The 23,259-nt window shown below is 32.8% G+C and overlaps 1 protein-coding gene across 4 annotated transcripts in view; it reads left to right on the forward strand.

Annotated features, from left to right (window-relative positions):
- Window positions 1–23,259, forward strand: part of LOC124352764 (nucleolysin TIAR-like) — a 975,428-nt gene that overhangs the window by 653,022 nt on the left and 299,147 nt on the right. For all 4 annotated transcript variants that reach the window (XM_046802423.1, XM_046802425.1, XM_046802426.1 and 1 more), the window contains one exon: window positions 20,606–20,693. In XM_046802423.1, coding sequence (XP_046658379.1) covers window positions 20,606–20,693 — 88 coding nt within the window. The remainder of the gene's footprint in view (window positions 1–20,605; window positions 20,694–23,259) is intronic.

Consider the following 23,259-nt stretch of genomic DNA (forward strand, 5'->3'; position numbering starts at 1 on the left):
TTTTTCTTAAACCAATTTATTTATTTCATTAGATTTTGAAATCTTTGGAATTAAAATCCAAAGAGGTACTGCTTATTAATAATATTACAAATTTACTATTATGTTTTGAATTAAGTATTGGGTTTTGTGATTTTTATAATTTAGAGATTACAAAATATGTGAGCGACACAACCCACATCTACATCTTCGAGGGTTAATAATACTTTTATAAACGCGCACTGTATACTGTAGATCTAATTTAAACATCTTACCTTAAAAATGTTCGATTTTTCACGTAGAAAAACTTTTATATCTATAGAGATATTAAAAACATGTTTTTAAGCTCATTTGGAAAGTTTAGTTGTGCTTTTACGACTGTTTTAAGCTGTTATTGTGTACTTCTAAAGGCTTAGTTTTAATCGTAGTATTAAAATATATAAGAATCATTTTATACTAATGAAAATCATTTTATAAAGTTGATTGTACAGCCTATATATCTTTTATGTATGCATAGAATCCTTACATAAAATAATGGCCAAGAATTACATTAAAAATTGTTTACTTAACTCAAGTTTTCCAATCCCATACAATATATTATGACAGAGTCAAACACATGTTTGTTTATCGAGTATAGTGAGCATTAAATGTTTATTAAAAGCAGTTTGCAGGAGAAATCAAATAATAATTGTAGAAAATAATATAATTCATAAAAGATCTTCAACGCATTAAAAATATAACACGTTTTACAGAGAAGCATCTTTGTACAGATTGTAGATATTTGGGAATAAGCTTTTCCCAAAGAGAAGCTTGGGAGAAAAAAATCCCAGGTGGAAATGGTGCATGGTGTGTGCGTGTGTGAGTGTGTGTATGTGTCCGGGTGAACCCAGAGCCAGGTTTATCTCGCAAGTCGGATTTGGTGTCAAAGTAAAGCTAATCCTCTAGTCTCCGACAAAAGCAGATCACAGAGGGGAATCAAATACGAAACGGGAAACTTGGGTCGCGTCGACGCACACCTTACACGTGCTCACCTAACATCCACTGCTAAATTGTATTTTTACGTTTGAACTATTCTTTAGTAGATTTTTTAGTTGTCTGTTAGTGTAAAGTACATTATTGGCAATGGATTTTTTAAGGTATACTTAATCACAACAGAAACAAGCTATTTTTCCGGACATTTGTCATCGTTCAGTGATACAAAAATCAGTAACACTACGTTTCGAGATCTGCAATCTGATCTCTTCCGCAGGAGAACAACTAAAATAACACATAACTGCAATAACACATATACCACAGCGTTATAACACGCATACGTCAGGAATCACAACCACCATGTTGTGTGTCAACTTCACTAACTTTAAAACATGCACCTAATAAAACAAAACACACACACAACAAAGATGGTGGTAAAAAGAAAGCAACGGGATTGAACCTTTTTTATTATGATCATTCATTTACGTGGTTTGTTTTTACAAATCTCTAGGTTAGTTATTCACCTGAGTAAAAGATCAGATTGTTAATCTGCAAACGTAGTGTGATTGGTATTTTGTATCATTGAACAATGGAAAATGTCCGGAAAAAATCATGTGTCCTTCACAATTTGTTCACTGTTTTCTGTTCTCTTCTTGTAAACACTAAGACATAAGGATAACACACGATAACTTCAAACATGTCATAATAAACAAACCAAAGTAAAAGTATAAAATTATACAATTTGTACGTGTACAACCCATAAAAATATTATTGTAATCCAGCGCTAAGTCAATAGGAGCAGAATAAGAATACCTGTCTTGTGTTAAGATTTTGAATTTCACATTTTCATCACCATGTATTTAATTTACTTCCTTGTTTGAATGCCAATTGTGTTTTAGAAATTGATACATGAAGAAAGAGCGAATACCATTTCTATAAATGTCGTGTTACGGTTTTTGTAACTGATTACTTTTTGAGATTATTGTACAAAATAAGATAGTTTCCACCCTCTGGACCATACTGAAGGTTCAGAAAGGTGTACCAAATCTATGGCGTAAAACAACAGTGTTTTCACAGTTTTATGTAAATTATGTAAAGTGCTATTTTAATCTATTTATTAATATTTTTTACGAAATGTTGTATTTCTTATTATGAAGAAAAAGGAGTACCCAATAATGGGTGTAGGTGCAAGTAATAGCCAATGATAATCATGGTCGATGTATTGGGCTTCCAGTCGTGATGCGTTTAGTGGTATTCCTCTAAATATCCAAATCTAAAACAGAGTCCGCTAATTTTGCGGATAAATATCGCAAACTACATGGGAAACACCGATAACGCCTCTACAGGAGGAGGCACCATGGTACCAGACCAGGTGCAATGAGATAAGGTGCTCGTAATCTAGGATTTTTTCAATAGTTAATTAAATAAATAAGGCTATAACTATAAATGGGGATATATATTTCTTAGAATATCACTATTACCACGAATGGCTCAAAACTAGGTGATATTAAATTTAAATATATATAATTTATTGTAGAAATATAGGTTATAGTCTTTAGGTTTACTGGATTAAAAACGTTACAGAAAATATGCAACACAATAACATCTCAGGGCGGACCCAATAGTTCAAAATGGTTACGGAATTTGTATTATCTCTTAACTTACTTTACGCTGAAAACTCGTGGATTTCAATAGTCACATTATCTGAAATCCTTACCCGATCTGTAATATCTGAATGCCTAAAGTCAATCAGTGTTCATCAAGGGACCTCCCTCACCTTGATGGCTAAATATTTTAAAGGCTTTCTGAGAAATGCTCGTCTCCGAACGTCATCTCGGTTTTAATCAACCCTTTGTCAGCCGAATACTAAGTGATTGGCGTTGCTGTGTCTAATTAATTAATAAACTGAATAATCAGTGCGTGGTAGTACAAAAATTGGAACAAGGATTAAACTCACCCAAGGCCAATTTTTAAAAATACGTCTTTAATGTTACGGATATATTCATATAAGTAAACACTTTGAGTGTCGTTTCCCTCAACAGGTTTGTACAATACTGTTTGCAAAACACATTCGTGTTTGCACCACGTGTTGCATAACGGGCATCGCTGAAGATGCATGCAAAATTTCTAATCTGTACTTAATTCATTCTCGGTTCGTCTAGTGGATAGATAAACAATCATACAGAAGAGAAATAGACAACAAAAATGGGTATGTGCCATCATGGAACACATTATTATCTATATAAAAGTGAATATGTATATAATTATAAACCTTTTAACACTTTTTAAACTTTTATTTTCATAATATGTACATTTCGAATTCTGGGAATTCATCTTAGTACCTGAAGATGAATTCCCAGAATTCGAAATGTACATAGTATAAAAATAAAAGTTTAAAAAGTGTTAAAAGGTTTATAATTATATACATATTTATCAAACACTTTTCGAGGCTACATCTCTAATATAGAAATGAAGTTTTGTGCAAAATTTAAAGTTTAAGGATGAAATCTTTCTCGAGATATCTTTTGATATAATACATTCATTTTTTCATTAAGATAGGTTCCATAGAGGCGGTCCAATCAATAATAAGGGTTCCAGAGGGATAGATTGCGCTGAAATCAAATCTTGTCACTAATCAAATCTTGTTCCCACTCTATTATTTTTTTTTTTTTTATTTATTCTATGAATAAATATTTTACGTTTCAAATCTCATACGATTATACGTAGTTCGTTGTTAATTTGATATTTTCTCGTTTTCATTATGGTTGTCCATAAGACCATTGTAAAGATATTCGCTAAAGCTCAGCCAAATATCTTGTAGTGGCTTGCATAATCAAACTCGGTGTTACTTATATAGAAATGAAGCTTTATGCAAACTTTCAAGTGTATATTGTCATTTCGATTTCGATATATTATGCGGGCAGACAGTCGCTTAGACAGAGAGACAGAAATTTAACTTTTCAGGGTGTCGAGTGATATATTAGGGTAAAGCCAGTCAATAACAGTTTATTTTATGTTTTTGATCACTGATAACATAAATACTACTTACTCTAGGTCCTCATATAGGAATGAATATTTTATCAAATGCTTTTTATTAAGTAATTTTGGTTTACGCTTACGCTCAGTATATTACATGTAAAATATACACATCCATTGCTTTATTTATATCTAGCCCATACTTAATACTACATTATGTAATGACAGTTGTGTAACGTACAAAACTCGGTCATAGTACGGTATGCAACTGAAGCCGTAATACCAAAGCCAAACTGTACTCTTAACTATCATGATATTATGGTATAACTGCCGGTACTCCCCGGCTAAACAGCTCTCGGACGGACAATGATGCAGCAATTACCGAGCTCTCACCACCCCACACCCGGACTCTAAGAGCCTTCAACAGTGTTTGTCCTGTTGACTCCATGCTGTCTCTTTCTCTCTCTCTCATGTGTCACTCTTCCGGACTGGTGTATCTCACCTGATTTCCGGCCAGTATTCACTCACACGGAAATACGGCTTAACAATTAAATATCTATACACATTTTCTGAAAAACAAAATTTTATTATTTACTACAGAAAACAAACTAATGTAGTTTGTCAATACTACATCCTTACAGGGAAGTACGTTTATGGTACGCGGTTGGTGGACGAATACAGGCGTATAGTGAGTGACCTGTACTCTGTAGTTCAGTTTTAATGATTAGTGTTGTGTATAGTTTTTATTGAGTGCATGTTTTAGAGTTAGTGAAGTTGACGCACAACATGGTGGTTGTGATTCCTGACATAGGCGTGCTACAACGCTTTGGTATGATTTGTTTATTTGAACCTAGATTGTAGTTATGTATTAGGTTAGTTATTTACATAAAAAAGAGATCAGATTGCAAATGTCCGTAAAAAATCCTGTTTCTTTCACAATCCTTCCATCGTAAAAAAATTAACTTCAAACAAAGAACGTTTATGAAGTTAACCTGTCACATAGTATGTGCAACAGGCGTTTATTGATCTTTTGTTATAGTCCTTAGCATTCAATGTCGTTATTAAGACCCAAGTTCTACCCAGAATTGGTGATTTCCTTATACTTCCTTATATCCTCTGGCAATGCATAGTCACTGTGTAGTCAGTTCATTTATAGTACTACAGTATGAATAATGTAGTGCATTCTTCGCCTCCCACCGTTTTAAAGATATTTAGGAGAACTTGTCAGCTGATAATAAAGTGTTCACAGTGCGGTGATCACATTTACTCCAATGACAGGACATATAATATTAACAAAGACTATGCCTTCAATATAATACTTTGGAATGAGAGTGAGAACGGCTTGCTGCAGGACTATAGACTCTAGTATATGGTGTTCGGCCTGCTGTAATAATATGAATCAATCGCCCGCCAGTATTAGAAAGTATCTAGCAAGCATGGCAAATTTTTTAGAATATACGAAATTGGAGAATATTTCTGCAAACTATAACGAACAAAATATACTTAATTCTTATCTTTCATTTTGATTTATTACTTTGATCACCTTTATACACCCTTTTCCCAAATTTTTACTGTGGTATTAAACTAAAAATACTACTCAGTCATTTTTTAGTTTCCTAAATGCGTCCATTGAAAAATATATTTTTATATTAATCCTACAGGTTTTATTGTTAAATTGGATCATTTTTGTTATTTTCCATTTTTTTCCAAGCGCATGTGTTAGATGTTACTGATTAAATCTCCACGGTAATTAACTCAAAGAGATGGTTTGTGATTAAGTTTAGTGAAGTGCCACCAAAGTCGTATCAACAACACTCAGAAAGTATCGATTGCCATTATAAAACCTTTACATTAGGATACGGCATACCTAGATAGGTTAATAATTTTATGAGTTCAAGTTTACTGCTTTGCTTCGAAGTGAGTATACTGTTAGAAATCTCTCTGTGATAGATCAGACACCAATTTGAAGCAGATAAAACAGCAAATGTTGTTAAAAGAGAATCGAAGGGAACGTAGGGGCGAAGCAATAATTACTTTGCCATTACTGCCAAAGGGGTAAGTTATGCACGCTGTCCCTTTAAAGGGTAGGACGTGCTCGTGTGCTGTGGCATTAATTGAATAGAAAGCAAAATAATTGCGATGTGAAAAAGTGATAAAATGTGATGCGACACAAAGAGAACTTACAGCATTAACAAATATATGTAAAAGGATGGCGCGGTGGGAATCCCAGCTCGATTAACTCCGGATCCAAAGCCCAGGGCGCGTACGAGAGAATGTTGATGGCGGGGTGAGGGGAGGGGTGTATTATCCTCCGTAGCGCCTACCACTGCGTGTTTTGTGTTCAGAGAGTTTAGGTAAACCTTCTTCAATAATCGAGTTAGTCGGCCAGATCGGCATAAATACTGCAGAGTCTGGCCTAATGTTGTGGTAAACAACGACATTACTCCTCCCATCTCGAAATCCTTCCTTAGTTGCCTTCTCCACTCAAGTATTAAGATTGATATCGATGCTCTCTGAAGTTCCGTATATCAGCTTTGGACCAAATACAATTTACTGTAAGATAATTATACAAAAACTAACCTTATTATAGTTATTCATTTCGTTTTAATACATAATCAACTTAATAACTTTTTTTTACGGTAAACTATTAGTATAACTTACCATGTTTAAAATATTAGACACGTTGTATTGTTTTTTTATCTTAAAAACGGATAGAGTTGTTTTAATAACATCAATATGCGTTTTTTGAATTATTGTATATAAATATGGCATACAGCCCGTAAATGTGAAAGTGTCATTGGTCAAATGTATTTATGGTGCGCAGAAAATAGAAAAAATATAGCTTTCATTCAAACATTGCTCTGAGCGCGGTCCGACGGCCAAGTCTAGGACCTACCATTAGTGGGACACGGCGCACTAGCGAATTCTGTTGACTGGTGTTCAGCTGCAATCAATTCTACAATCGACATCGACCATACGTGGAATGTAAAATTGCAAATATAAATTAAATATACAGCCACTGGTTGTGAAATAAATTTTGAATCACTCCTAAAAATGAATCACAAAAAATACTTGTTCGGCCGGGACTCGAATCCGAATTTCTGGCGAAGATGCTACCACTACTTCACAGATCCCTTATTTTTTACGATAAAATTATTTTGAATTGAAACAAGTACTTTATATTTATTTGCTTACTGGTTTATTTATTATATAAAATTGGTCTATTTTAAGGTGCTTTTGTAATATAAACTGCAGGTTTTAGACAGTATACAATCATACTGTCCCAACTATAGTAATTTTTTGGGATACGGATAAAATATATTTAATCCACTTTTAAAGCTTTAATGAGGTTTACCTGTAATATCCAATTAATTAATTATTTTTCGAAGTCTATATTAAATGTATAACTAAATTATTGTACGAGTATATTTCATTCGCAAATGAAGTACACTATTATTATCTAGTAACAGCAGGTTTTTGATAGCAGTGTTTGTGCAGACTGAGAATTTTGTAAGAGAAAAGCCCTGCGATAGCCGGTGGTGGTGGAGATTGCAACGAGTCAGTCCCTGCAGAGCGCGGGGGCTGTTAAAGTATTTAACGGTGATGTCTCTCAAGGTCCTAGCCCTGAGGGACCCCGACACCCCACCCCTTCCCCTCTCTGAAAAACAATCCGACCCTCATACTAAAAGGGCTCTCTGCTATTTTTAGTCAGCTTTTACACCAGGCTGCATTACCGGGGAAAATCTCTTTCCTAATAAAAAGTTATTTTAATATGTTATTGTATTTTGTAAAAATACACTAAACTAAAGCCATCACTTGTTAGATTTTGTCCCGCTTAAAATTAACATCCGGAACTTTCAATTTAGTTTTATAAAGGTGAGTGTATTTCATCATTTTTACCTGAGCATCAGCGAAGCCCATCATTCGAGGGGCATAACACATTTTATATATATTGGCAACATTGAGTTTGATGATGGTGCATGCCATTTTATTGGATTTGGCGGAGCGTTAACGTTAACATTTTTACATCGGTCTTATGGGTAAACGTGATGAAAATGGGAAAATAATAGACTATACGAATTAGTAAACTGACTATTACAATGTTATTATACTCTAACATGTAAAATTTGGTGGTTCTGTTAAGACTTTTTTACGTTATGATGACGTTCTATCGGGTCCTTCAATACCCGTTAATACCCCGTTGTATCAGTTTATTTGAAAGTAGACGAGAGTTCGATGATGGGCATGTTCTTCCATGGAATTTGGCTGTGCCTACCTATCCGCAGTATATCCCGACAACGATTTAAACTGTGGATTTTTAATTTTGCATGAAACAAAGACAATACTTTCATTTTTACATAGACAATAATGACTTCTATAAAGGTGCATGTCTAACCATGGGATTGGACTGAGCGTCATTGGGTCCATTAGTCAGTAGGTTGGGAGATTTTCCTCTTCTGCCTGTCTGGGGGTTGTGTAGTAGTTTCTTTGCTGTATGATTGTCTGTATGTCCGCAACACATCTCGAGAATTATAGCTCATTTTATTAATGCAACATTACTAATCTATAGCTCATTTTGACTAGTAATGTTGCGTTCGACTTACTAACGAAGCCTGTTATACGACACGTGTGTCAGATTTATAAAACTAGTTGTCCACAATCAACTTATGTAAAAATATAAATATTTATTTAAAATCATTGTAACAATTCCTTAGAGGCAAGTTTTAATTTGATCTATTTTTACACTTTTCATTCAAGAATATTTCTTTTCAAATGTTTAAAAAAATTGAAAGTCCTCAAAAAGACATCATTTATCATTAACGTACTAATAATGCAGTAAATGCAGACAATGCTTTAAAAGATGTAGAATACTGATACTGAGGTATCTTGAAGGAGAGTTGAGCAACAATACGATTAAGGTGAGTGAAGAGGAGTTTGATTCTTGTAAACTCGATTAGGGAAGAACAGGTGGATCGATGTGCCTAAATGTCTTCCACCTTCAGACATAAACCGATCCCGGGGCGCCGCGACGCGCTCCTTTCCATTCCTTTCAAAGAACCACGACCCCAAACATTTTATGCTACCCATATCATAATATTTGATCTGTAGTAATCAACATTTCAATAAATAAATTAATATTTGATTCTAAACTAATGCACATTTGTCATAGATATTAGTAAATAAGCTATACAATTCTGAAAAGTTATTCTATGTAACATTTGGAAATAATAGTTTTTAGTTCGTTTTTCACAATTATTTGAATACAATTAAAACTTTTAATAAGAAGTCAATAACAACCGCATTAAATTGGAGGGCACAGCAACCATACATTGATTCAGCACGCTTTGCTTGCCATTTATGACAAAAATAGTTAAAATGAATCCTTAATTATAATGCTTAATACACAAAAACGGAGTCATAATAAGTTTTATAACAATTTAATCTGGAGTAAACAAATATAAAAGCTCCTGATTTTCCACCAAGTCATATTGTTTCTGCCGTGGCGATGGGCATTTACTATTGATCACTGGTCAGTTACCAGTGGTTGGTGGTTGCGTGAAGATCAATAGTGACCTGTATTCTATAGTTTAGTTTACAATAATTAGTATTTGTTTATTTGTTGCTTATCTTTAGAGATAGTGTGTATGGAGTTGACACTTAAAATGTTTGTTAAATCTTATTTTTTATTGTAACCTAGGTTGTATTTATTTTTTAAATTAGTTATCAACCTGAAGTTATCGGATTTCATATCTTAAAACATAATATAACAAATGTCATGTATCAGATGTCATGTATGTTGGTACTGGACAGTGTCAGATTTCCAAAAAATATTATGGTTCCTTCATGATCCTTGCATTGTCAACATCAAATTTTAAGCAAAGAAATCAATATATTTCCCCCCAATTTGCTATACCTGTAGGCTCGTTACCACTATAACTGTGGTGCGTGCGAAAGAAACACAGAGTAGGTAAATAAACTCAGAGAGCAAACAATTCTTGAAGCAATCTGGGAAGCAAATACTGCCAACCTACGCAAATTACAACCTACGATGTAATTGGCAAATACTGCCAATTACTTCATCCAATTCTGCTCTGTGTTCCTGGTTTTGAAGCAAATTTGTGAAAAGAGTATTTTACAGTATTCTGAGTAAAAGTGACGGACATGTAAAGTGCATACAAGTTTGTGTAAGTGTAAAAGTAACATTGCATTTGATATTCATTTCTTTTAAAACAATTTCAATTTCTTTTTATTACGACGAACGAGATTAATAATTTTATTGTTTACAAAGTCAAAATATTAGTCCCAATTAATTTCTTCTATTGCACATTCTTCATTGATTTTTTAGTTAATTTTATTTTTGCTGCTTTTCACAAAATTGTAAAAATATATAAAAAAGTTGAAAATTTAAATTAAGGCTTATAATGAAATTTGCCACAAATATTGCATATTCTAGGTATTAAATCATTTAGGTAAATTGGGATTTATTGGTAATTCCTTCATGACTCATTCAAGTTAATTTTCCTGAATATAAAATTGGTGTCCGTGTACTATAAACTCCACTAAATATTTTTATTTAAAAAATGATCTAAAATTAAGGGTGGTGTTATCGGAATATATAAAAAAGCATTCTTTACTTTTTGAACGTGATTCACTAAAAGCAAAAAATAGGATCGATCTTATGATTGAAACCTGGGGTACTCCATACTTTAATTAGAATTATTCAGACAGATGACCTGTAACCTTAACTACGTGATGACGGGCGATGACAAAATGAGATAGCGGTCACATTATATTGAATATCCATAACAATACAACTTATAAAGTAGAACTGTATAGTTATTCTGTCTCAATTCACAATCGAAAATTTGGTTACTGTTAAATTAAATTAAATTATTATTTATAAACTAAATTTGCTATTGTTTATAGTAAGTTCATTTTAATTAGAATACAGCTATTGATGTTTGCATATTATTAAGTACCCAAATAAGAACAAGGTCCTACTTAAAAACGTACCGTTGTTTGTTAATCCGTGCAATAACCCTTGATAGGAAAATTCTGGAGACTTGAAACTTGGTACAAGAGTTCTTATTGGTCAAAGAAAGAACTCTATTGATTTTTGGGTCAAACGTTCAAAGGCAGAAAAGCTGTCCTTAATAAGACATATGGATTTGATTGGGATGTACTTATGAATGTATGTATACAAAGACTTGCACAAAGCGCGAATGAGATCTTTCGACTTTGTTAAGAAACCCCAGATATTGTATGCTAAAGAAATGATGGATCATGTGTGTTATTATAAACCTGATATAATTTTTGTTTTGTTCTGTTGGGTCCTTCAATAACCAATTGTATGGATTTATAAAAAATAAAGTTCTTTCACTACTGAAGGGAAGTAAATGAGACAAATAAAAATAATGAGACGACTCAATTTTAAAATGCTATATTGCTTATTCTTAATATTTAGATTATACATGAGTACTGTATGTCACGATACGTCACTACTGTTACAAATTACACAACGCAATGCAATAACTGTTCACAAAGATAAGAATAAGTTATCGAATGTATTCTTCACCTCCAAACAAAGGCTGAGGTGAAACACATTGAACAAAGGGGGGAGTACATTTGATCCGCACCTTGTCAAAAGAGCGTAAATATTATTTATGAGCCAAAGAAGGTGAATATTGCCGCGAAGGTTGTGGTGGGAAGGGAGGGGGATTAGCGGGGATCAGGAAGTACATAGGCATCAATCCCGCCAGCAATATCCGGAGAATTTAGGGCTGGTCCCGAGCCGAGGTCCCTCAGGAAGGCTCCCGGTTAATCTTCCTCCCCTGTTTGTGCTGATGATACGCTTGTTCCATGCACCACTCGGGTTCCCAGGCGTTTGCTGCTTGTATCTTGTGGTAGCCGTGAAGCATTCATAGCAAATATCGCATTCTGCCTCTATTAGTTGTTTATTTTCTCTTTGCATTTAAATTTACATCTTTATGAAGGTTTTTGTTTAGTCTGAACGTTGTGCCATAATAGATGTATAATGCAAACTTCACCAGTTAGTGCAATGCTCTTTGTAGATTCAACTTATACTGACAAAAAATCGTGTAAATACAAAACAATACATTGGCACACATAAACCTCTATAGGCATAAATGATACGTAATTTTTTATTTCAAGTACTGGTTTACTTAGTGATGTTGAGGTAAATAGAATGCGTTCATTGATTTATCTTTATTAATTGCTCAAGAGTATGTTGCGATAACAAGTGGTCTATTTGCTATTATTTATGTTTCTATGGTAATGCACTGTTAGTGTCACAAGCTATTTCCAGTTTATGTACTGCAAAATATATATTTTGAAAATTTAAACTATACATATTTTACTAGTACAATAAATGTAGTTTTGGCTATCTTGGAATTTTACTTGTTCACATAAGCTTGCACATTTTCTGGAAATCCTGCATTTCTTTTTAGAAATTGTTAAAACTTTTTTCAAAAATTAACTTTCACTTACAAAAACGTTTAAATTTTATCATGTTCTAGACAGTGTTGTACGTCATAGTATTCTCTAGATCATTTCAAATTAAATCATATTAAACACATACTTATATTTACAGTAATAACATATGGTGTACAAATTTAAAAATCGTGTAAAGATAGCCCAAACAGCTTCCTGCCAGGTTGGTAACGTTCATCATAATACCTGTAGAACAATTCAGTTTTAGTGGTAAAAGTCTTTTTAAGTAAAATGAACACAACATTTTATTATTTTGAAATAGTGGCTGAAAACCTGTGAATGTAATACTGTGTATTATACAATAATAAATTAAGTCCTGAAGATGAAAGATATATGTTTTCATATTTACTTTTATAATAAACTCACGGTTACTTTGGTATGCAACATAAATATTTTCTTCAATAAACTAAATAACTTTGTCTTGAAGTTTTTGAATACAAACATAGTAAAAGTTGCACTCTATTTTGATTATCTCATCACTAAGCAAATTTTGTATATGATTTTTCTAGCTCTAAGAATGTTCACATTATAATAAAGGCGTTATTATCATTTGATCGTGTTTTTTTATTTTTAAATCAAATATTGAAAGGATTACGTTTTAGTAAATTAAGTCAAAAATGTTATTATGAAAAGAAAAATTTGGAAAAGTTTGCGGTCATAGTGGTTTTACCATTATGACTACACATCTTGTATATACAATAATAATTCGTGGTAATACATTTAATTATTTGAATACAATCTCTGTAATACTTATATAGAAATGTGTAACTCTATTTTTTACAAATGCAATTGCTACCAATGATAAAGTGGATAGAATGTAAATTACTATTTTGTAAGTTACTACCAATCCATGACTTTTATCAAACTTATATAGTTTTAAATCTTTGCACTTGAAACAGTTTTACGAAAAGAATCGGCTTTGAAAACGTACAGTGAAGTAACACATCCGTGGCAGTTGGACAGCGAGGTTTGCACTCAAAACAATTTAGGTCGACAGCCTGCCAAGTTAGTAGACTTTATTACTCCACATATTTAATAAATTGTGTACATCTTCAGTAAATAATTTTATTGGTTTCGCTTTCAAAAGAATGAATAAAGTATTTTTTTTCTCTGTAACATTACAATATATTTTCAAGTATATCCTGAACAAATTTACAATCATTTATACAATTGTTCATTTTTCCCACTTAAAGTGGTGAAATTTTATTTCTTTAATTTAAGAGACAGATAGAATTTCCCTGATGAGTGTAAATATTAAAATTGTTTATTACTCTAAGGGACATTTAAATTAGAGAGCTTATGATAGTGATATGAATGCAGTATAACCTTTGTTTGAACTATTATAATTATATCAGTATTATTAAATAATTATGCCTGAAATTTTAAATGTGTTATAGTTTCAGAAAATGACAGGATTTATGTTTTGTATAGAATAATGTGTAATTTCCTTCCGTAATATCACATGCAAGAATGTCAGATCCTTGTGTTCCACCTTATAGCTGAGGGCATGATTACGATATGGTCCAAATTAGTTTTTTGAATACGTAAAACTCCTAGAAGAATGGTGAAAAATAGACTTATTTTTCAATCATTAGAATAGGTATCTTAAATTGATAAAAATTAACTTAAGTAAAGTAGATTTATTTTACAATAGCAATGTTTACAGTCAAATTTGCAGTATTGATTTCCTTCCACTCAGCTTATAATACTAAAAAGAGAATACTTGTTCAACCACGGGAAGAATGAACGTAACATTTTTTATAATATCCATTTCGTATCTACATCGCCAGTTATACTGCATCAGTTTACTTATCATTGGCAAATCCATGATTCTACGTAAATATTATTGTAAAACAAAGCAATATATACAATCTTAAAGATTGGAAATACCTTGACATTCACGAATATAAAATAAATATTTCTAAAAATCACCAACATACAATTATAGCTCTTCTGTTCCATCTATATTTTATTCTTTTCTTATTCATGGGTGTTGATGATAATTTAGATTTTCCTTAACGTAATATTTACGCGAAGATGGATTTATTCCGCTATCATTTGTGTTCCACTGACCTCTATTCTTTTTTTCCCGGTGTTTTATTCCCAAATTTGTTATTAAAATGGCTCGTGGAGGTCAGTACGAATATCTGAGAGTCAATCAGTGGACCAAATCTCTTGCACCGTATCCAAAAAGCTTGCTACCAAGTGGTACCAATCTGTACGTTACAACTGAAACCATCTTTATCACTGTTTGTGTGGCGTTTATCAACGGTTGACACAGAAAATGGCTCTGCTAAGCCAGCCCCTAACCCTACTTTCTTGGCAACGCCTCCCCAGACTAATACTACTTTTATCTGATTATAAATAACTTATGGGATACCCTTTCTCGAGTGCAAGTTATGTTCACTCTACAAATCGTGTTGGGGAAGAAATGTACACCTTTATTTCATCCCAACTGATGTCAGACTCAGGTCAGCCAAAGTTCAGTATACAAGTGATAAACCTTTCACTTGTATTGTACGTTCAACCTTCGTCACTAATAAAAGTTTTAACCGCAAACCACAACAATAGGTTCTGATGTAGGTATGTACAGTTGGAGGAATTTAGCTGTGCTCGTAGGGCCCTAATACTACCCTTTCAACAAATAAACGCTATATGTTTGGCGGGTTGCGTTTACGTGCTAGCCGCTGAGATGAAGGCGCAACAATCGCTTAAACTCACGATTTCGATTTGCAGATTAGTATTGACAAATACGTTATTTTCAAAAACACGTTAAACAACACTATAACAACTAAAAAACGAGGATAAGTCCTATTATTGACATTATTCGGTATTATCTTATTATTTAATTCCACCACAATCAGCACTGTCACTAAACAGACTGATTTTAGCGGGTGTGTGGTGAGTTATTTAGGCCAATACGATTCCCGAAAGGAGGGTTTTACCCATGAGTTACAGAAAATTTTTTCGGGACGCAGCGCATAATGCTACCCCGCCACCCCTCCCGCCTATCACCACACACTTAAAACTGAATAAAATAATTTTCTAAAGAATAATTTACGTTTCCTAGAAAACTACTTCATGTTTTGTTAGTTTTTCGATATATTTTGATTTGTATTAACTATAGTGTGTTACTATTTAGATTGCTGAGATTTAGTAGAAGGCGTTTTAATATACATAAATAGTACTATGTGACAAAAACTGAATTAAAATAATTTCCAAAGAATAATTATCGTTTTCCTAGGAAACCACTTAATGTTTTGTTAGTTTCGATATGTTTTGATTTGTATTTACAATAGTGTGTTACTATTAGTAGCTGAGATTTAGTAGAAGGCGTTTAATATACATAAATAGTTCAATGTGGCTTAAACTGAATAAAATAATTTTCCATAGAATAATTTTCGTTTCCTAGGAAACCACTTAATGTTTTGTTAGTTTTCAAAATATTTTGATTTGTATTAACTATTGTGTGTTACTATTAGTTAGCAAAGATTTAGTAGAAGACGATTATAATATTATAAATAGTACAATGTGACTAAAGCTGAGTAAAATAATTTTCCAAAAAAATAATTTACGTTTTCCTAGGAAACCAATTAATGTTTTGTTAGTTTCGATATCTTTTGAATTGTGTTTAATACTATAGTGTGTTACTATTAGTTGCTGAGATTTAGTAGAAGGCGTTAATATATAATAAATAGTACAATAAGACTAAAACTGAATAAAATAATTTTCCAAAGAATAATTTACGTTTCCTAGGAAACCACTTAATGTTTTGTTAGTTTCAAATATCTTTTTGAATTTGTGTTAACTATTGTGTGTTACTATTAGGTAGCTGAGATTTAGTAGAAGGCGTTTAATGTATCATATAGAGTACAATGTGGCTTAAACTAAATAAAATAATTTTCCAAAGAATAATTTACGTTTCCTAGGAAACCACTTAATGTTTTGTTAGTTTCGATATATTTTGATTTGTATTAACTATATTGTGTTACTATTAGATTGCTGAGATTTAGTAGAAGGCGTTTAATATACATAAATAGTACAATGTGACTAAAAAAACTGAATAAAATAATTTTCCAAAGAATAATTAACGTTTCCTAGGAAACCACTAAATGTTTTTGTTAGTTTCGATATCTTTTGATTTGTATTTTACTATTGTGTGTTACTATTAGTTAGCAAAGATTTAGTAGAAGACGTTTATAATATTATAAATAGTACAATGTGACTAAAGCTGAGCAAAATAATTTTCCAAAAAATAATTTACGTTTCCTAGGAAACCACTTAATGTTTTGTTAGTTTCGATATCTTTTGATTTGTATTAACTAAAGTATATTACTATTAGTTTGCTGAGATTTAGTATAAAGCTTTTAATATGACATAAATAGTACAAAATGATGACTAAAACTAAATAAAATAATTTTCCAAAAATAATTTACGTTTCCTAGGAAACCACTTAATGTTTTGTTAGTTTCAATATCTTTTGAATTGTGTTAACTATTGTGTGTTACTATTAGGTAGCTGAGATTTAGTAGAAGGCGTTTGTATCATATATAGTAGAATGTAGCTTAAACCGAATAAAATAATTTTCCAAAAAATAATTAACGTTTTCCTAGGAAACCACTAAATGTTTTGTTAGTTTCGATATCTCTTGATTTGTATTAACAATAGTGTGTTACTATTAGGTAGCTGAGATATAGTAGAAGGCGTAAATTTATACATAAATAGTACAATGTGACTAAAACTGAATTTAATAATTTTCCAAAAAATAATTTACATATCCTAGGAAACCACTTAATGTTTTGTTCGTTTCGATATCTTTTGATTTGTATTAACTATTGTGTGTTACTATTAGTTAGCAAAGATTTATTAGAAGACGTTTATAATATTATAAATAGTACAATGTGACTAAAGCTGAGTAAAATAAATTTTCCAAAAAATAATTTACGTTTCCTAGGAAACCACTTAATGTTTTGTTAGTTTCAATATCTTTTGATTTGTGTTAACTATTGTGTATTACTATTAGATAGCTGAGATTTAGTAGAAGTCGTTTAAATGTATCATATATAGTACAATGTGACTTAAGGTCACGCGCACAGCTGAAGTCCTCGAACTAGTGATCTTTGGTGAAGTAGTTAAGTGATCACGTCCAGAAGCCGAAAGCCAATTTGCATTGTATTAACACACAACCCGTTTCCTGTACTATAATTGACTTAAAACATTTACTTGTTTATTGCATCAAAAAGGTGGAAATCATCGTCAGCAGACTTTTTTGTTTTTGTGTCTCAACATTTTGTTACCACTATTTTTCAACGTTTATAATATTTTGAAGTTGTTTTATAGTAGCGTACATAGTTCTACATCATAAGATTCAAATTGGAATTTTTCGTATTGTCCAGTGTTTCTTCTCCGTGGGTTATATTAGCAATGAAACAAACGCTGTTCCTTTTACATCCTTTCTAAATCATTGTTTTTTTTTTTTTTAATTTTTATTTATTTACAAAAAATACATAAAAATTTGAAAAGTGGAGGCATTTTTTATTTTGGCAATAGTTTTATTTAAATGGAAAGTACCTTTGCAAATGAGTATCCCATCGCAGCTTATATATAAACATTATTAAAACCCCTGTGAGGATATTTACTTCACCGAATACTATATCAACTTTTTACTCGCATTTCCACGCTTAAATAAATGCGGAATGTTTTCATTGATATATTATATATATATTAGTTTTTAAACTAATAAGTCCATGTTATATGATTAACAATTTCCAGTATGCTACTTATTGTGTAAAAGTAATATTTACGTAACAAATTTATTTGAAATATTTTTCCATTTGTAATTTTCCATTTAGCAACATTTTATATTGAAGTCCAATTCTATTTTCCACACAATTAATGATTAAAACTAATATCCCATATATCGAACTCTTAATCGTATTAAATTCCCCATTTTGACTGCTTATGCCTCAGTCAGAATATAGCACTAACTCGCACTCTGCGTTATACAGTTTTACAGAATAATATTTAGTCGTAGAGTTCGACTGAATTATTAACAGTAAAAAGTGCCATTAGGATCAAAATATTAAATCAAGAGGTCAAAGATTTGCCAAAATCCTGTCCGAGTGGGCCGCAAGATTGATAGACTCTGAACTCGCGGTCGCTAACGCCTTGGGAAATAACGCCTCCAGCCGCGCCGCCCTTTGAAATTATTTGTCATTTCGAATCGGATTATGAGTCGCCTGGCACTTTGCCGGTGGGGCTGTAATTTCGTCTAATGCAGCTCCCCGAGAGCGGCGCGGCGCGGCGCTTGTTCCACATATTTTATTCAATTTATTGCTGTCCTCGGGTGAAATGTTTTGTTGTTCTTTTCTCGCCATTTCCGCCCTAAGTTTTCTTTGATTTAAGACGCCGCCGCCGTACTGCGCCGGAGGACACCGATAACTGTGCCCTTTGGCGACATAGTGGAACAGTAAATCGTGTTAAGGACCTCATGGGGTGTCCCTGTTAAGTGCCAACAACCGACTTACCAACACTTTGATACAAATAAAAAGGATCCAAGCTTATATTGAAATTAATAATAAAAGAAGACATTTCAAATACCATATACTGGAATTCCATATGATTTAATAACTCCGTTTACCAAATCCACATATCCACTAAATTGGTATCCTTTGTTAAATTCACTTTACAACTGTACTTATCAATAATCATATTTTATATACGCTTAGATGTATACTTTAATTTGCGATTTTATATTACTCAGTAACATATTACGATGTAACGCAAGTGTTATGTTTGCAACATTTTAAAATGTATGATAAATACATTTTATTTTATTTACATGACACTCCAAAAATAGTACAATAAATAACTATAGCTAATGCATGTTAGTTTAGGACGTCTTTACCTGACCATCTTATGTCTAACGTTATAATAATACATTGTAATATTTCAATGTAACACAACTTACGGAGCATAAACTGCACTATAATGAAATGGCTAGTCATATGAGATTTCAGGTTCTATGTATTGATTAATTAGGTTAATACAGTAATGCTATTCTATGACTGATAACTGTAATTTGGATACATAATTCATTACGTTAATTAGGATAAAGCGAACTTGGCGTTTAGCTGTTATTTTCCAGTAATTATAGTTTATCCGCGAACAGATTGTTTAAATGCTTTTTGTCAGTGATTTTAAACCATAAATATTAAGAATAAAGTCACATTTATAATATCATTTATTATTATTTTTAAATTATTTAGAAGAAAATTGTAAAGAAGAATTTAAGAAGAATTGAATTCACGTTAAAGTGATATCAAGTTAATATAGTAGAATTGAATGTTTTAGTTTGGGATCAAAGGGAAGAGCCCTTCTAAAGGCACGGGCTGTAATTCACTTGTGTTAGTATTTTTTCTCATTTAAACTGTCCTATTATTTTTAACTTATATCCTGGTCCCTAATTAGTAAATGAAAATTGGATTTCATAAGTATTGAGTAGTTTTCACGATTTGTCTGAATGTCGCTAAAACAATGTTAAATGTTCTAAGCATTCCATAATAACGCTGATCCCATAAACGGTAAATTGGCACTGGGAGATCAGAAGCGTATAATAACTTCACTATGCATTGAAATATCGGCTATAATGCTGGCCATAAAAGCTAAATGTAAACGGAGCAATCCACCAGATGGAAAGTCATCAACAAGTGTAATATGTCTTGAACCTGTAGTTTTATTGAGCCTTTTGCTCAGCAGGTATTAGGCTTTCCCCTATTCCCCTCATAGTGTATCAATCCTTGGTTTATTACCGTTAAACTTTCTTTGTCTGAAAGTATGAAGAAAGTTAAGATTTATTTCTTAGTAGGCAAATTTTATATGTTAGTTACCTCTTGATAATAATCATGATTATATATATACATTCTTTCATAAATGTATAATTGTACTCATAGATCAATTATAAGTGAAAAAAATCAACCCACTAGCTATATGTGTGAACTGTAATTTGAAACAAGATAATAATAAGTACTGAACCTTAAGTGTATAATATTTATATTATTTAAAAATAAACTGGTTAAGAGGACGAAAACAATATTATTGATATATCAAAATGCAGGGCAAGACTTCTGGTTTATTTCCTTTTTGTCTAATAAATAACCTTTTGTTTCAGAACACTACCACATATTCGTCGGGGATCTAAGTCCGGAAATTGAAACGCAAACCTTAAGAGAAGCCTTCGCACCGTTTGGAGAAATTTCGTAAGTAAAAACAATTCCTGTTAAAAATTGCATAGACTAACGTATGGAAATTATCAATAAGATTACAATCACCATAATTTTTTTTTTTTTTTTTCAAAATATTATAAAACAATTCCTGTTAAAAAATGTGCAGAATAAAGTATGGAAATTATCAGTAAGATTGTAATCACCATGACATTTTTTTCAAAATATTATCATCCTTTTATAAGAGTTGTTAAGAAAATGCCTATCAACGTCATTTACTATTCTGCTTACTTGCGCAAAACTTAAATTCAAATATGGTTTGAAAGTTACAACTATTTTTACATTGTAGTAAAAAGATTATTCTGCTCAGTCACAACCAGTTATTTATAATGGTAACTCTTCACAGTTTGTGTGATAAACCCAATTCTACTGTTAACAATTGGTAACCAAATCAGAAATTTTCTAATAATTTAATTTATTACTCGTATACAAATACATTACGCGTATTAAATTTGTTTTAACTTCTTTCAAACTGAGTGTTCGACAATAAATTGTTATATTACTTATATAATATCAATTCTTTGAGACAAATATATTTCTGATTATGGAACTTTGCCTTTGAGACATCGTGCTTGGTAAGACTGAGAGGTGGATAATAGCAAACGTTAAACACAGACATGGATCCAAGATTGCAGAGTAGTGTGGCAGTATCAGGCTGAATGAGGGGTTCCATTAAAAGAAAGAGAGGACCCCAATATGGGCGCCGAGGGAACGGGTCTTGAGAGGCAGTTAAGGTCCGCCCGGGGACGTATGCACGGTCCGACTAAATTAGATATTCCATAGCCGTACTCTGGATCGATACTCCGCCTAGGCTTGGGTTACAGTCTGATACATTTCAGTGGTAACTACTGCATTGATAACGTCAATAACTGTTGAACCCACAAATGGACATAGCGGAAACAACGTTATACTATTTGCCTATTTTTCTGTGATTACTCAAATTCACTGGAGTATTGGTATTTTAAGTGGTCGGAACCAACTTGTTTTTAAAACAAAATTAAGAACTCGATTCAGAAACTTAACAATTCCTAAATATAATGTGAGAGAGTAAATAATGAGCTGATAGCTGATTGCTTGATTCCATATTGGAGACATTAATTGGGATTGGAGGATTCATGGTCTTACCACAAATTCCAGATTGTCCACATATTTTTCTCGTGAGTATTGTGGGTAACTTTCACGACTCTGTGACAAAGCTCACGATATTCATTGGTTGTAACATGGCCCTTAGCGATCTTCTGAGCGCCTCGCTGGGCCGCGTCAGCAAGAAGGCAAGCTTCTAACTCAACAATAAACACGTGTGATGTTGGTCGTGGTGGTAGTTCGCTATGTTTTTACCATTGCACTAAATGGCAAGTGAATCCTCTGGGCTCTGCACTGCGTCGCAAGAAGGCAAGATTCTAACTCAACAGTAAACTCGTTTGGTGTTGGTCATGGTGGTAGTTCGCTATGTTTTTATCATTGCACTAGATGGCAAGTGAATCCTGTGGGCTCTGCACTGCGTCGCAAGAAGGCAAGATTCTAACTCAACAGTAAACTCGTTTGGTGTTGGTCATGGTGGTAGTTCGCTATGTTTTTACCATTGCACTAGATGGCAAGTGAATCCTGTGGGCTCTGCACTGCGTCGCAAGAAGGCAAGCTTCTAACTCAACAATAAACACGTGTGATGTTGGTCGTGGTGGTAGTTCGCTATGTTTTTACCATTGCACTAAATGGCAAGTGAATCCTCTGGGCTCTGCACTGCGTCGCAAGAAGGCAAGATTCTCACTCAACAATAAACTCGTTTGGTGTTGGTCATGGTGGTAGTTCGCTATGTTTTTATCATTGCACTAGGTGGCAAGTGAATCCTCTGGGCTCTGCACTGCGTCGCAAGAAGGCAAGATTCTAACTCAACAGTAAACTCGTTTGGTGTTGGTCATGGTGGTAGTTCGCTATGTTTTTACCATTGCACTAGATGGCAAGTGAATCCTGTGGGCTCTGCACTGCGTCGCAAGAAGGCAAGATTCTAACTCAACAATAAACTCGTTTGGTGTTGGTCATGGTGGTAGTTCGCTATGTTTTTATCATTGCACTAGATGGCAAGTGAATTTTCTGGGCTCTGCACTGCGTCAGCTAGAAGGCAAGCTTAGAACTCAACAATAAACTCGTTTGGTGTTTGGTATGGTGAGTTACCTTCGTGCGCCGTGAAACTTCAGCAAGAAGTCAACACTTTATAGTTTTCAACAGTACAAAACATTTATATTTCTTAATCACATTAAGTCTGTTTTAGATATTTAATCACTTTAAATCCATTTAAACAAGAATACATTTTACAGAATAAATGTCTACTGCGAACTCTAAATTGTATTTTTTTAGCTTACTTAGGTATCCAACATATTATAATTTAAAGACGTTTGGAAAAAGCAACGTTGGTCTGATTGTTGTGACATGTGAATCTGTGTATCAGCTGCTCGGTAACCTCTTTCCGAAGTCCTATTGGCACATTCTATACATTAATATGGAATCGAAACGCATTTTATATAGGTCTTTGATAGAATTATTT

The sequence above is a fragment of the Homalodisca vitripennis genome, chromosome 1 (genome assembly GCF_021130785.1).
Source record: "Homalodisca vitripennis isolate AUS2020 chromosome 1, UT_GWSS_2.1, whole genome shotgun sequence".
Lineage (NCBI taxonomy): Eukaryota > Metazoa > Arthropoda > Insecta > Hemiptera > Cicadellidae > Homalodisca > Homalodisca vitripennis.